The sequence below is a fragment of the Anser anser genome (assembly GCF_964211835.1).
Source record: "Anser anser genome assembly, chromosome: 5".
Classification (NCBI taxonomy): domain Eukaryota; kingdom Metazoa; phylum Chordata; class Aves; order Anseriformes; family Anatidae; genus Anser; species Anser anser.
The window spans coordinates 37,633,423-37,649,286 of record NC_139725.1 but is presented as its reverse complement, the minus strand read 5'-3'; the positions used below and the strand labels follow the sequence as shown (position 1 = coordinate 37,649,286).

The window sequence follows — 15,864 nt, the reverse complement described above, 5'->3', positions numbered from 1 at the left end:
TCTTATCTTCCTGTAATTCTGAGCTACAGTCTTCTGTCTACCTTTCTTGGATTATTATGCATGTTTGAGAAACATGCTGCTGGATGAAAATCTGAATCTTACCTCAGTCTGCACCATTAAAGGTCGATGCATTCGAAGATCATACACCACTCCATACACATCCACAGTATTCTCAATTTCAATCTGCTGAATCAGGCGGTCAATGGCAATGAATGTCCCTGTCCTCCCGACACCAGCACTGCAATGACACATGGAAGCCATTTACTGCTTTCTCTCAACCACTTGCTCACCTGTAGCCTAATAAAAAGCCAGTGAAGTTAGTAATATGCTTTCTATTATTTCAGTGGCACAGGTATCAAAGCTTCTGCAGTCCAGAGGGGTGGGTTTTACCATGACCAAGATGGAGGAAGGACACCCTTCCGGGACTCCCAGAACCACACTGAAAAAGAACTGTTCTTAAAAAGTCACAAGAGGAAAGCATGTCTAACACAAATTTGTTCTTCCTACCTGCAGTGCACTAGAACAGGAGAGTCAATAGGATTTTGACTGCTGTATTCGTGAACGTGGTGTCTGAAGTTGATGAGCAGGTCTGTTGTCTCTGGCACTCCGTGATCAGGCCAGGAGGTGAAATGGAACTGACGCACCATGCGGCTCTCCTGTGTGTTGGCCTAGAGGAATATGCATTGGAAAAAAAGAAAACAAATGAGCTTCAAAAGAGCAACAGAAGGGCTTCCTGCCATACGTACTGTGCAAGACTTTTCAAAAAAATTGCTCGTTACAAACTGTGCAGTACTTTGATCAATGATATTCCAATTTCCCTCTTCCTTCCCTTGTAGTAGAGAATACTTAGAAATAATTTCCTTTCACTCGACTCCAAGATCTTCTCTGCCGCATTACATTTGCTGACAGAGATGGTGCTAATTGATCAGTTTAGCAGATATTCCAAATATCTGCATAAAGCATGAGTTTTTGTGGAAGTCTCAGGGAGACACATGCTGAAGGGTCACCGATGGGGAAACCAGTAATTCCCATTAGCAGGCTGGATTTTGCCACTGCTTTTATCCCTTCCACTCTGATAACTTTGAATTTGACTAAGTTTTAGTGATGTTAATATATTCTGTCACTCCAGTGTTGCTTGACATGTGAAGTCACTGACTCAATAAATCACTTTCACGCATAGCAGTACACAACTAACAACTGGACAGCCACTTACATTTTCTACATTGAAGTCCCTTATTGTCCATTCTGGAAGAACAGTCTCTAAGACCATTGTCACAGCAACGTCACCATAGGTCTTGCTTTGTTTGTCTGGCCAATATTGCTCACATTTCGTCTAAGAAGAGAGTTAAAAGGTTCAACACATTACACAGAGCAATAAAACATAGGGAAAAAACAGAAGGTCATGGCAAGGTAGTTTCCTGTGACTCCACCTTGGCCTTGACTGTTAGTTTTAAATAACATGCCACCCTCAAGTGAGGCTGGGAAGCATTTTCACCCTTCCCAATGTCCTATCCTAAAGCAAGAGCAGATCTACTAAAACCATTCTCTATGGAGAGGAACCAATCTTAAAAATGGAGATTGCACAATCCTCCTGAGTCTGGTAGTCAGGAGATATAAAGGGAAAAAAAATTGGGCTCATTGAATTCAGAAGACAATCTTCCATTAACTAGATGCTTGTTTTAAGAGTGATCAATCTCCAACTTATTAGGGTAACAACAAGATTAGAAGAGATACAACTGTCTTCAAGAGATGGTTCAGTTTTAATATTAATGCTAAACAAAACAACAACAAAACCACCATACCCGGGCTTGTTCAACACATTTCGTCAACATAACAATAGAGTAGATATTCTTTTCCCAAATCATGCGCCAGAAATCTTCTATAGTATTGGATAAAGGACCTTGTGCAGCAATAAATGCCTTCTTTGAGATATAGCCCTAAGAAAAAATATATATACACATTCACACCTTCATCCATGAGCCATAAAAAGTCGATTTTATAAATCATATGATCTGTTAAGCCTATATCAGAAAAATACACATTATTTTTCTTCTCAACTAATGAAGCAACTTACAGGCATATAGTTTGCATTAATATAATCATCGGTTACAGAGTTCAGATCTGAAAGTTTAACACGAGAAATATCATCTGCAGAAAGAAAGGAAAAGAAAATTATGAATTTAAGAACTTTCAGAAATTTTCGGCAAAATACTGCAGTTCTATCACGTTTTCTAAATAAAAGGTGTTTTAGAATGATGGGCATTCTGAGAATAAGAACATAACTTTATGAATCAGAAATAGCAGTAGTTCAGGCTTTTATAATGAAGGTCTTCAGAAAAAGGATTGGCCAGTAACAAAAAATTCAGAACACTGAACATATTTTTAAACACGGTTTGTTTTCTCACAAACACAAAAATCTGTATTTAACCCAATTCTTCCTTAACACTTTACTTTGCTGGGATGTCTGCAGATAGCTTGGCAGGGTTCAGGTTCTTAGTTTGCAAAGCTGTCCAGCAATGTCTTAATATTTTTTATAGTTCTGGTAAATCTGGACTGCAAGTTTCTCACAAATGAAAAATGAAAACAATTTAATTAAGGAAAATATTTTTATAACTTTCAAGGAAAGCTCTTTATGTTTGTTTGTACAGTGATTGGCATGTTCATACAAGGAAAACAGCAGCCCAAATTCATTTTTTTCCAAATTGGCAACACTAATTCCCCTTTGAAACCTCCGGGTACTATTAAAATGAAATCAGCCAAACCCAAGGTTTTCTACCTAAAAACTCAATTAGTAGAAGTGACAAAATCTGAGAGAGTAACTCACATGGTAAGACATTATTGTATCTATTTTTCCCCCTGTTCTCTGGGATTTCAGCAGCAAATTTGGGCTGATGAACACCAGCAGACTTGAGTTCCTACAGTGAAAGAAAGATTCATGAGCACCTGGTCCTGGTTTAAGAATTATACAGAAACACATTACTGAAGCAAATACTCCAAACACACTTGGCCTTTGCTGTAAAAGTAGGCATGTAAAACTGGGTTAAATGACAAAAATCAGCTTTCTACAGAGCGGGAGGGTGACAGTAGCAAAGCTGATAGAGAAAGGATTAGTACAGAATGGAAGAGTAATAGCACGTTTAAAGCCCACAAGTGGGCTTTAAAAGCCTAGAAATAGTTTTGTAGAAATACATTAACACTGACTCTGATTGCACACCCATTCTAACTCCAAGGCAGCAGATCATTTAGCATGAGCTTTGCTGGCGTTACAGAGAGAAAGGGAGCAAGTTACATCATAGAAGGACTGTAGAAGGAAGCAAAATCTGAGAGGAGGGCAAGGGTGGAGCACCAGCCTGCCGGGTACAGTAAAAGGGACAAATTTTGTCCTGGAAAGAAGAAAACTTGTGAGTAACTTTGAGAAGTGGAAAAAAATAAGATTTTTTTTTAACAGCAGACATGACAACACAGAACCTGTCTGTAATGACAGCTGATTCCCGTCTTTTGTACCCTATATCAATTAAGCTTTAGCGCACTTCACAGAGGAACAATTATGGTCATTAAGGAAATCCTAACTGTTGTTTCTCTGACTGCTTATATCCTTCAATTTATTTCACAGGTGTGGTTTGCAAATCACACAGAATGCATTAAAGAAGCCTGCTATTAGTGAATGACCTGTCTTGCTGTGTAGGAAAAAAATGATGAAATAAAGTGCAGAGAAGGTAAATGGCATTCCCAGAGTGCAAACACCACTAGTGCAATGAGGGCAAGGACTGCGGAGGTCTTGTTTCCAGCAAGAGCTCTGAGCAGCAGGCCATGCTATAGCTCACAGGCAGATTTAATGATTCAGGATGTGAAGAATTTATCATGCACTTCAACTAAACTTAGAGCTCACATGCAGCTTAATAATGTCTATTGTAAAAGGTCCCTTATTCTCCTCCCCTTCAGTATACCTCACATACACTCCAAAGGAAAGCTAATTTGCTTTCCAAAAATATTTGTCACAAAGCTCTCCCAACTGAGGACACACACCTCATACTCTTCAGCAAAACCACAGTTGGAGTCTGCTTGCTGCTTCTTAAAGTAGGACTCAAAGTTCTCCACTTTAATCATTTTTGATCTAAAATGAGAAAAGCCATGTATTGGTAGCTGATACTAGGTAAATAAACCATGAATTCAGTTGATGCATTACAAAACATGCTTTACTTACTTCTTTACTCTTCAGGGGAGAGCAGGGGAAGGGAGGAAGAAAAAAGGATGATTAGACACATGCAGTTGTACTTTTCACTACGTGAATCTACGAACAAAAGCATGACTGTTAGTAGCACCCACAAAACTGCATTTACAGGGGACAGGATATCAAGGCAGATCATTTAACTGATCTGTGCCAGCCAAGAAGAGAACAGTGCATCCTATTGATGAGAAGGATATGACAGAAGGTGCCAGCCAGCAATTTCTGTGCTCCCCTTCCATCGGATCAGCCCCATTCCCTCATGTATTTTATACCAATTAATGAAGTCTACACAGGTGGGATTTCACAGCATGCTCAGGCCATGCCTTTCCATCAGAAAAAAATAAAATAAAATTGGTGCATGAGCCAATAACCTGGTTCAATTGCTTGTGATTTCCAGGATATTGTGGCTACCTATTGGTGGGCTATTACAATCTCAACATCATCTGAATTAACAGCTCAGTGCAAAGTAGCCATAAAGGAAAATTCAGTGCAGAGTTTTGCTTATGAGCTCTTTACCAACAATTTGGATTGCTTCTTTAATGTGTACAGAAGCTTGTGTTTCATGCAAACATCCTATTGTTCAAAATTGCATGGGGCATTTGTCTATCTAATAGCGATTCATGAAGCAAGCACTTAGATCACTGTAGCAGCTGTGGAAGTCTTGATCAATATGATTATTTCTAGCCTGCAGGCTTGAGTCTTTAAGTTTCATGAGGAGTTAATAATGCAGAACTGTATGTAAAACTGCACAGAAAACAAGCACCAGGATTCAGAGTAAGTTTTGCACGTATCACTTCAGCTCAGAAAACACCATCTGAAAGGATATTGACTTACTTAATTGGAGAAAAGGACACTTCAGTATTCCTTTTATCTTTCCTATGAGGAGAAAAAAAAACACAATAGGCTCACAGTAGAATTTAATGGAACATATATGAGATTTCTGATGACAGTTACTTCATGTGCTTGCTCAGAACGATTTATTGTAAATGATCTCATTCTGTGCAAAACAAAGTCCTGAGGCAAACCTTACACCTGCAGTAAAAATAAAATACTTCTTCATTCTTTCAATGATGTTTTGCAATGGGACTGTTTCTTTCTGTTGGAACCAGAGCAAAATTATTCAAAACAATGGGTTTGAACAGTCATTTAGCTAGTCTGATGTATCAGCTCTGATGTATAACAAAGATTTTGAATAGAATGTATTTTAAAGCATCACGGCGACAGTGAACAGGAACAGACACCTTTTTTTAATAAAAAGGTACAGAAGTGAAATACTGATATTCCTCACCACAACAAATAAAATAACAAACATGTTGTTACCTTCTCCTTGTCCAGAATATGTAACCCCCTACAGCAACTACAGCCAATATAGCTAAAAGGCATCCAATAACAGCTCCAGCAATAACACCTTATAAAAGAGAACAAGTATTACTCATCATTGATTTACATCTGGCAATGCTCTGAATCAATCAACATACTACAAGAGAACCTCGCAGGTGACAGAACATACTCTACTCTCCTAAGTGTCCTCTCTTCTTTAGTGTATCCTTTGGCAGTACCAGTATTGAAAGCTCATTAAGAACAATAAAACAAGGATGATAAACTAATAAAAAAATTGAATCAAAGGGTCAGTATTTGCATTCCAATACATTCGGTTCTAATTTACAGGAACTGTTAGAACAACAACTGCTTTTGCTGTTTGTTTCTGTACTAAAGTCACACTGTGTCATCCAATCCCTTTTAGCACACCGTAAGTAGCATAGGTTTTGGTTACTTCTCAAATGGAAGTCATGTATGGAAAAAAAGAAGTCACCTGCAGAACTAGCAAGTTATGAATTTACGGAGCAGTGGCACTGCAAAGCTAGAAAGGAACAGTCCATTGCAGACAGACCAATGGATATTTTGCAATCATGAAACTTGCCATTAATTAAGGAATCTCCACACACAACGTATGTTCAAAACTGCCAGTCCTGCATTAACTGTACCTGGATCCTGGGGTAACGAAACCTTGTCAGAACAAGGTGAAAATGATACATAACTATGTTCTTCCATAATGATGTTTTCTGCAGTAAAGCTTATATTAGTGAAGCCTGCAACACTTGCCCTGTTAAGAGAGGAAAAAAACAACACATACGTGACATGATTTTAACAGCCTTAAGCAAGGTTTGTGATCTCTTCAATTAGAACTCTTAGGTTTCAACTGCAGTGAGATAAATACCTGTATGAATGAAGTGGAGTCAATGGTCCATTTTTATAGCCATACATGGTGTTTCCCTTGCCTACATCGATGATGTTCTGAGAACGGAAAGAAGGTAGTTTTGCCTTCTCTGTGTCTGCGACATAAGTCACATAGGTGCCGGTCTTCTTTTTCTTGAAATCTTCGTATGTGTAGTTCAATTTGGACTTCAAAGGTGGACAACCTTCAGGAAAAAACAAGGATATAAGTGGTACACATCACACACTGTTTTTATAACCATCAGCACAGTTGGAGAGGGTGTCACATAAACCACAGCTGTGACTGTTCCACAAGTACTGCCTGAAATTAAAGGCTGAGGGAAACAGACAATCTCAGAAATTCCCTCTGCTGCAGTGCAATTTACTTAACTTCCCGTCTACTCCTTGGTGTTACTTGGTTTCATCTCCTTTTGGTTTTACTTCTACCAAGTACAGTGGAGCTTCTCCATAACGGCATATGAGTGGTGGACTCTGGTGTCCTTGTGGACAACTTTCACTACACAAGTCAGTCATGTCCAAACCCACTCCATCAACTACCAAATGTAGAGAATACTACACACTGTAAAAAATAAGGGCAATTTGTATTTGATAACATTGTGCTACTCAAACAACATCAAGCTTCATTCAGGGTGATGCTAAACTCATCCTGGCCTATACTGTCTGCTGTGTCTGACAAAGTCTCGCACTTACGCCCTGAGAAATGAAGGAGTTACTTTCTGCTTTCTCTTTCCATAGACACAAGTAGGACAAAACAATCAGTGACCAAAACATTTTCTTGTCTGAAAAACGCAGAACAGGATAATGCAGTCAAACGGTGACCAATAGGACACCATATGCCAAACAACGTTGCTTTGTGCAGTGTCTGCTGTTAAAAGATGAACCCTAGAAATTTGAGGCAGATTTTACAGCTGAGGCATGTATGACCTTAGACATGGTAAAACAGCTCACACTACCAACTGTCTGACAACTCAAGGGCAAGCAAACTAAGCAGAACATCTTCCTCATTTGGCTGAAGTTTGCTTATATTGCTTTCTGCTGATTGCTTTACAAAGCTAAAAGCTTCTTCTAGGAAGCTGATATAGTATTGAATTCATCATTAAAAAGAAGAAGCTGCAAAGGGGCTCTGAAAGGTTACTAAGTGGAAATGCTCTAACAAGTTTTCTACAGTCGCATAGACAAAGTTTGATCTGATATTCACTCTACCAACAGCAAAGCTCCTGTTAGCTGTAACTGCAGGAACAGGGAGCAATGTGGCTCTTCTAAAGCACTAATGTGGTTACATTAAATGCAGCTGAGGCTGGAATTAACTTAGTTGCCTAGAAATGGGTGTTCAATACCACCTGAGATGTCTTATCTGGTCCCTCATTTCAATTCCAAAAGGATGTACCTCCTGAGCAAATTGTGAATGTCTTGGTTATCACCTCAAGGCACCTCACAGCCTTAGACACAACTGCGTACACAAATGCGTAAAGTAATGAATGTTTCTCCTTAAGATAATGATGTCTATTTTAAGACAGAGAAACCCAACTCAAGCATATTAATACTATCTGAACACTACAATGCTGAAGTGATGGTTGGCCATAAGGATGGTTTTCTGCTCCTACCAAAGCACTGATCTGATTCCATACATTCACAGGATCTTTCTTCCTTATTTCCCTCAAATCTTGAAACCACCTTCTTGAATTCCTTACAATCCACCCAAAAATGCACTGAAGCTTGTCAAGACTAAACAGGACCAGTTGAAAGTACAAGCAGAGCTGTCACTGTGTGGAAGACACTGACTTTCAAATCAGCAATTCCAGGGCAGCTGAGTTGCACGTGAAAAAAATAGGAATTTTCTGCACTGACATACCATATATAGCTGGGCATTTCTTGGACATATATTGTATGGAAAAACACAGAAAAAAAAAGATGTACAGACTGCTGCATGATGAATTTCCAGTGCTAAGACAAAGGATAAGCTGGAATGTCATATCCCACTCAGAGAAAAACTATCTCCATCAGCTGTGTTATTCCTCCTATGCACAGTCAGAAATAAAAAGGTCAACTAGAACCTACACTGCAAAGAGATGTTTCTTTACTTTATGATTTGTCCCTAGACATTCATGAATTAAAGAAGACTTGATGCTTTAAAGAGGTGAGTTTTATAGAATACCATCTAGCTTTCCCTGGTGTTCTACTTCCCATGACATGTAATGCTGACAATGTTATTCAAGCCTTCCAACAACCACAACCACACACACACAAAACACCCACAACAAAACCACCATCTTACTAGATAAGTCTTCCAGCCGAAGAAGGGATGGAGAAAAACATCCTACATTGCAGAACTCTATATTTCTGGCTCTGAAAATTATTCTCTTGGGAAGAAGGATACTACTCAGTCTTGTGGCAGTAACCACTAGCAAATTGAGTAACCACTGGCAACCACTAGCAACAGCACAACAGCAATACTTCAGAGTCTTATATACAAGGATAACTCAGGCTGAAAAAGGCTGAGTGAAAACAGTGGCTTTGTGAAAACAAGAAGTGATTTGGCTTCAGTCAATCACGGTATTTGCCTTATGATTTTTGAAAGCTGATTGAAAACAGAGCAAGCTTTTCCTCTCTCCATTTAACACCTGTTTAGAGTTTAAAACATCTGATATTCATCACAGCAAATTTTTTGTCCTAACATAATGCTATCTGATAAACTGTTTCACACAGCTAGGAGACAACATTTTAAAAATCTTACCTTCTTCTTCTGTTATGATCATTACTGCATAGGCTTTTAATGGTCCATACAGTGTCTCAAAATCAAAAAATTCAACAGACAATGAGTTGTGACTAAGCACCTTGACTACAGGAGCTGTTTTTGGAGTAGGTGGATCTATAAACAGAAATATTTTTAGTACCTTAATGTCAGGTAAAGATAATTTTTTCAAATAAGAAAATATTGTAATAATGACATCATTCACATCATGCATATTTATCATCAAATCATTTAGGTTTGAAAATACCCTTAAGACCATCAAGTCTAACCATTCACCTAACTATGAACTCTACCACCAGGCCATGTCGCTCAGTGCCACATCCTCACACCTCTTAAATACCTCCAGAGCTGGGGATCCACCACCTCCCCGTGCTGCCCATTCTAAAGCCCGACCACCCTTTCCACGAAGAAATTCTTCCTGATATCCAACCTAAACCTCCCCTGGCACAACTCCAGGCTGTTTCCTTGCGTCCTATTACTTGTCACCTAAGAAAAGAGACCTACATCCACATCGCTGCAACCTCCTTTCAAGGTGGTTGTAGACAGCGATGAGGTCTCCTCCCTCAGCCTCCTTTTCTCCAGACTAAACAGCCCCAGCTCCCTCAGCCGCTCCTCATGTGTCTTGTTTTCCATCCCCTACACCAGCTTTGCTGCTCTTCTCTGAACATGTTCCAGCAACTCAATGTCCTTCTTGCAGTGAGGGGCCCAAAAGTGAACACAGTGCTCGAGGTGCGGCCTCACCAAAGCCGAGTACAGGGGGACGATCACGTCCCTTGCCCTGCTGGCCACACTGGGTCTGGTACAAGCCAGGATGCCATTGGCCTTCTTGGCCACCTGGGCACACTGCTGGCTCATGTTCAGCCAACTGTCAACCAACACCCACAGGACCTTTTCTGCCAGGCTGCTTTGCAGCCACTCTTCCCCAAGTTTATGTTGCTGCATGGGGTTGTTATGACCCCAAGTGCAGCACTGGCATTTAGCCTTGTTGAATGCCATACAACCGGACTCAGATTACACTTGGCATGAATGTAGTGTTCTTTTCATAATCTGCATGATGATAATGTACTGTGTATCAATTACGCTATTCTGCAATTGTGCAGTTAATGTTTTGGTCCTGTAAATATCTTCCATTCTCAGATCTCAATGCTTACCTGTAATGCTTGTTTTACATGTTTTCTGCACTGGAGAACTTGTATTATCATTTGAAAAAGTTGTAACAGTAACATTATAGGTTTTGAAATAATCCAAAGGTGATGTTTTGAAGCCTTCTCCTGAACAAGACCGACTCTCTTCTTCTTTTATAACCCAAGAATCAATAGATATTTTAATGGTGAAGCCAGAATAGTGACCATAAGGACATTCCCACTTCAGCATTAGGTAAGACATATTAGCCACCGATTCACACTGAAATGAATTCACTGAGGAAGGAACTGCACAAAAAAAAAAAAAAAAAGAAAAAGAAAGGTTTCTATTTATAAGCTCTTCTGTGTATAAGCGTTTGTAAAACACTGGTATTGCTTTCCACTTTTAAACAGACGAAGCTACTGCCTACAAAGAACTTGCCACACAATGAGAAAGAGTATTTAGCACACTGTAAGTACACAGACCCCCTTTTGTGCCAATTTCTCTGCAGACAGGTTTACTGAGAAAATTGGGGTTGGATAAGTGTCAATATCAGCAAAGCTTTCCAATACTGTTCAACCACTGAACACGAACATTTTTAGACTTGTAGACAAACACTAACTCCCTGTGTAATTATATTAAATACTTAGTGGCCAACAACAACAACAAAAAAAAACAGCCTTTGATATTCGTAACTCCCTCAGTGGTTCATGGATAGCTGGACCGGATCTGACAAAAACTTCATCCTGTCGTCTATCCTGTCTCCAGCAACAGGCAAGCATGAATACAAAGAAAAGAATGCAGGATTGAAGGATGCAGACATGCTAGCATGTAAAGGAGAAGTTATACATGGCCCCATGGGGAACGCAGACAAGAGCACTAGGGTCACTTTACGTGTAGAAAGTGACTGAAGAACACACCAACGATCCAAGAGGAAATAACAGTGAATCCAAACAAAACGCAAAGGAGACTGAAAAGAACCACAAGTGACCCTTCAACATAGTGCCAAACAGAGGAAGGGGGATACCTAGCAGAGAGTTACAGCAGGAGCAGCGTGTGAGCCATTCCAAACAGCCTCTCTGCTGCCCTCCCTCCAGGGAAAGGGAGGGAAACTGCTCCAAGTCCCAGGGGTTGCTCTATGACAGGGGGTCTCACTCTAGGACAGGACCCCAGGGGTCAGGACAGGGCAGACTAAGCCACCTCCTTCAGGTCTGGACTGTAGCTAGCCCTGGCAAGACAAGACCTTGTGGTCACCAGTTACAGGAGCACAGGCTGCTCAAACCAGTTTAGAAGACTCTGGAGACCAAACAACTGAACTAGCTCTGTGACAGGCAAGACAAGACTCTGTCAACAGTCACAAAAGTTTGCTACCAAAGACAGAAGAAGCAGAGGCAGAGCCACACTGGACTCTTTTGCACAGACTAAGTAAGCATTATGAGCAGCCAAGCAGCATGTTCGAAGTGCCAGAGACACTCTTAATGGGTTCATCACAAGGCACCTCTGGAAATCCCAGTAAGAACCTCTGGACAGATTCACTTCACCTCAGTTAAAATCAGACAAAGCAAAGGAAAGGACAAAGCAACGCAACAAGGGGAAAACATCACAGTGCTTAACATAACGAACACAGGACCACCTCCATCTTCACCACTCTGCTGAGGAGCTGAGTGGAGCAGCATAGACAAGAGCTGCCCAGCAGTGCTGCCACGACTCAGCCACAGCCAAACATCCTTCAAATGCGTGAAGTTCTGCAGGCAAAATACACCATGTGGGAGCCCTTCAAAACAAGGGTGTGAAGCCCAAAACCAAACGGGAAAGAAAGCAAAAACATGTTCCACACAACCCCTGTCCACACAAGCATGACCAACAAGAGGTGGGCAGTGTATATCACCTATGCCTGCAGCAGCATTTCACCCATCAGGCAGAGCCCTGTGCTGCACAGCACAACACAGTCCACAAAAACATGACTGCAAGCAGCTGAGACTTACCTGTGGATTTGTTTACAGTCACTCCTTCTCCTTCCATCTGACCATCAGCCGCTACTGCAAATACCGTGAAATTGTAATTTGTCCCAGGGATTAACTCGGCAATTTCGGCTTCCTTGACATTTGACGTATCATTCCAAATGGAGGTACCATTTGCAACCTCTATCCTGTATGTGTATGGGTCCGAAGCAGTGTCGTTCACCCTCCATGTCAAGGCAACAAAAGTCTCACCAACATCCACTACCTGGAGATCAAGAACTTTGCTGGGCTCTGGAAAGGCAAAACAACAATCCATCAACCTGTAACGATATCTGCTGACAAATGGGGATAGAAAAAACTCAGGCACACCACTGCTTCACTCCCTTCACACCACTCATCGTTCAGAGTGCAGGGGCACCCAGCAACAGCACCAGATGCTCCCAGAGACTCATCCATCAACGGGCTTGTAAAGGAAAACTACAAAAAAGAATAGTCGTTTTGAGTGGGGTCCATCTCCATTTTGCCCTCCAAAGCAGGAGTGTATAGCACCACCGTGCCAGCATTCAAGAGCTAGAGAGGTGGGCAGGAAGAAGATGAGGACCAAGGAGGAGATAGGGAAGAAAGACAATTAAAACAAAAACCAAAATCAGATAAGGGCAATGTTTCTGCTGCACTCTAAGATCCCATCCTTTGCATATAGCCCACATCAGGCTCCAGCACCAAAACATCCCTTCGGTCCTCAGCCATACTGAACTACAAGCCTTAAGCAGGCAGGCAGAGCCCCGAGCTGCACAGCACAACACAGCCCACCACAAACACGACTGCAAGCAGCTGAGACTTACTTGTACACTGGCTTATGGACACTCCTTCTCCTTCCGTCTGACAATCAGCCTCTACTGCAAATACCGTGAAATTGTATTTTGTCCCAGGGATTAACTCGGTAATTTTGGCTTCCTTGACATTTGACATATCGTTCCAAATGGAGGTACCATTTGCAACCTCTATCCTGTACGTGTAGGACTCCAAAGCAGTATCATTCACCCTCCATGTCAAGGCAACAAAAGTCTCACCAACATCCACTACCTGGAGATCAAGAACTTTGCTGGGCTCTGGAAAGGCAAGACAAAAATCCATCAACCTGTAACAATATCTGCTGACAAATGGGGACAAAAAAAAAACAACAAAAAAACACAGGCACACCACTGCTTCACTCCCTTCATGCCACTCGTCATTCAGAGTGCATGGGCACCCAGCACAGAAACTCCCCACGTGCAATCTGGTTTGTGCATAGGAGCATTTAAAACAGGGGTCTGAAGCCCACAGTTCCTACAATTTTTATTTTAAATTCCATTCTTAATAGCATTTTACAATAAAATAAAAAGAAATTTCAAAATGCAATTTAAAAATTTAAAATAGAATTTTTTTTAAAAAAAGCCTACTTCCCCTCCAAACTTAGGGAAGATAGGTCCTCAAGAAAAATCTCTATGCTGCAAGCTTTACTGACTGGTTTCACCAACTGCTTACTATCAAGGTTATGCTTCTTCTGCATTCTAATGCCCTCTGTCCACAGCCATACTGAACTACAAGCCTCAAGCGGGCAGGCAGAGGCCCGAGCTGCACAGCACAACACAGCACAACGCAGCCCACCACAAACACGACTGCAAGCAGCTGAGACTTACTTGTACACTGGCTTATGGACAGTCCTTCTCCTTCCGTCTGACCATCAGCCGCTACTGCAAATACCGTGAAATTGTATTTTGTCCCAGGGATTAATTCGGTAATTTCGGCTTCCTTGGCATTTGACGTATCGTTCCAAATGGAGGTACCATTTGCAACCTCTATCCTGTACGTGTAGGACTCCGAAGCAGTGTCGTTCACCCTCCATGTCAAGTTGACAGAAGTCACACCGACATCTGCTACCATGAGGTCCAGAACTTTGCTGGGCTCTGGAAAGGCAAGAAAATAAACTGTCAAGACAGAGAAATGCAGAGAGTGGAAAAACCACAGTCACATTTCGCTACTCCACATAGATTAAGTGTTAACTGTAGCCATGCTGCACTTCTATAGTATCAATGCCCTGCTTCCAATATTCAGGGACATATCTCAGGAAAAGCCACAGAAATTTTGGAGGAGATTCTCTTTATTTTATTTCACATACTAAAATCACTTGTTTCCACAATGGCTTCCCAGACAGACAGACAGATGGAATTCAGGGAAGGAAGGAGAATGCAGGACAGTGTTGGTCTGTTAGCTCAAGACTGGGCCCATGAGTGTCTTAATCTGAGCTTCCCAGCACAGCCTCTCTGGGACAGCAGAAGGAAACTGTGCATGCAACAGTGACCCACACTGGGGGGTTGAGGTTGGCAAGTCTAAATCAGCACAAACACTGGGTAGACACGACTCACCTTGGGCAGCTTAGACAAGCTCCGCTAAGTAGAAGCATCTCCAGGATACGCTGCCCCTAATTGCTCTGTATATGGACACTGCCTGTTCCCTTTCCACGCCTGAGCTCAACACATAAGACAGCTCTTCTGCCATCTGCCCCTCTGATCTGGGGAAAAGGTGCCAGAGCACAAAGCAGACAGAGCTGGCACCGCTCCTGATAACGTGGTCCTAGGCAATGTCACAGCTCACAGAAGCCATGGGCCTCTGCAGAGAGCTCAAAACAAGCTTTGAGATCACTAAGTCTCTGTGATCTTTGTGATCCTGGGCACTGGATCCTTGCACACCACGGCCTTTTATAAAACCTGATGACAACCTCCACCAAGAAGCACTGTATGGGGCCCATTCAGACCTGATGTCCAGGCAAGGTCATGCTGTTGTAGCACCTGGACTTCTGCATAGCTCATCATCTTGGGCATTCAAGGCTAACTGCTCCACAGGCAGCTCGGACAGTCTCAGCCCTTTACCTTTTTGACAAGGACAGCCTGACATTCATGCTCAGAGGAGCCTGGAGTAAAGCAACATGGCAATGCGAAACAGTAAAAATTTGGAAATAAAAGGAAAAAAAGCAGGGCTCTCTTACAAACTGCTTATTTAGGCACTGCATTTGAGAGAAACCGGTTCCTTACTTGTATACTGGCTTATGAACACTCCTTCTCCTTCCGTCTGACAATCAGCCGCTACTGCAAATACCGTGAAATTGTATTTTGTCCCAGGGATTAACTCGGTAATTTCGGCTTCCTTGACATTTGACATATCGTTCCAAATGGAGGTACCATTTGCAACCTCTATCCTGTACGTGTAGGACTCCAAAGCAGTGTCGTTCACCCTCCATGTCAAGTTGACAGATGTCACACCAACACCCGCTACCTTGAGGTCCAGAACTTTGCTGGGCTCTGCAAAGGCAAGACAACAATCCATGAACCTGTAACAATATCTGCTGACAAATGGGGACAAAAAAAAAAAACAACAAAAAAAAAACCACAGGCACACCACTGCTTCACTCCCTTCATGCCACTCGTCATTCAGAGTGCACGGGCACCCAGCAACAGCACCAGATGCTCCCAGAGGCTCATCCATCATTGGGCTTGTAAGGGAAAACTGCAAAAAAGAATAGTCATCTT

The 15,864-nt window shown here is 41.7% G+C and overlaps 1 protein-coding gene across 8 annotated transcripts in view; it reads right to left on the bottom strand.

The window, feature by feature from the left end:
- LOC310900682 (receptor-type tyrosine-protein phosphatase eta-like) overlaps window positions 1–15,864 on the bottom strand; it is a 124,159-nt gene that overhangs the window by 3,839 nt on the left and 104,456 nt on the right. For 7 of the 8 annotated variants that reach the window (XM_083838986.1, XM_083838987.1, XM_083838984.1 and 4 more), the window contains 17 exons: window positions 15,370–15,636; window positions 13,978–14,244; window positions 13,141–13,407; window positions 12,323–12,589; window positions 10,367–10,645; window positions 9,198–9,332; window positions 6,447–6,648; window positions 6,214–6,332; window positions 5,549–5,636; window positions 5,063–5,104; window positions 4,027–4,114; window positions 2,825–2,915; window positions 2,075–2,148; window positions 1,803–1,937; window positions 1,214–1,333; window positions 508–668; window positions 103–238 (listed from right to left, as the gene is read on the bottom strand). In XM_083838986.1, coding sequence (XP_083695112.1) covers window positions 103–238; window positions 508–668; window positions 1,214–1,333; window positions 1,803–1,937; window positions 2,075–2,148; window positions 2,825–2,915; window positions 4,027–4,114; window positions 5,063–5,104; window positions 5,549–5,636; window positions 6,214–6,332; window positions 6,447–6,648; window positions 9,198–9,332; window positions 10,367–10,645; window positions 12,323–12,589; window positions 13,141–13,407; window positions 13,978–14,244; window positions 15,370–15,636 — 2,738 coding nt within the window. The remainder of the gene's footprint in view (window positions 1–102; window positions 239–507; window positions 669–1,213; window positions 1,334–1,802; window positions 1,938–2,074; window positions 2,149–2,824; window positions 2,916–4,026; window positions 4,115–5,062; window positions 5,105–5,548; window positions 5,637–6,213; window positions 6,333–6,446; window positions 6,649–9,197; window positions 9,333–10,366; window positions 10,646–12,322; window positions 12,590–13,140; window positions 13,408–13,977; window positions 14,245–15,369; window positions 15,637–15,864) is intronic. The other variant, XM_083838989.1, reaches the window with a different exon arrangement.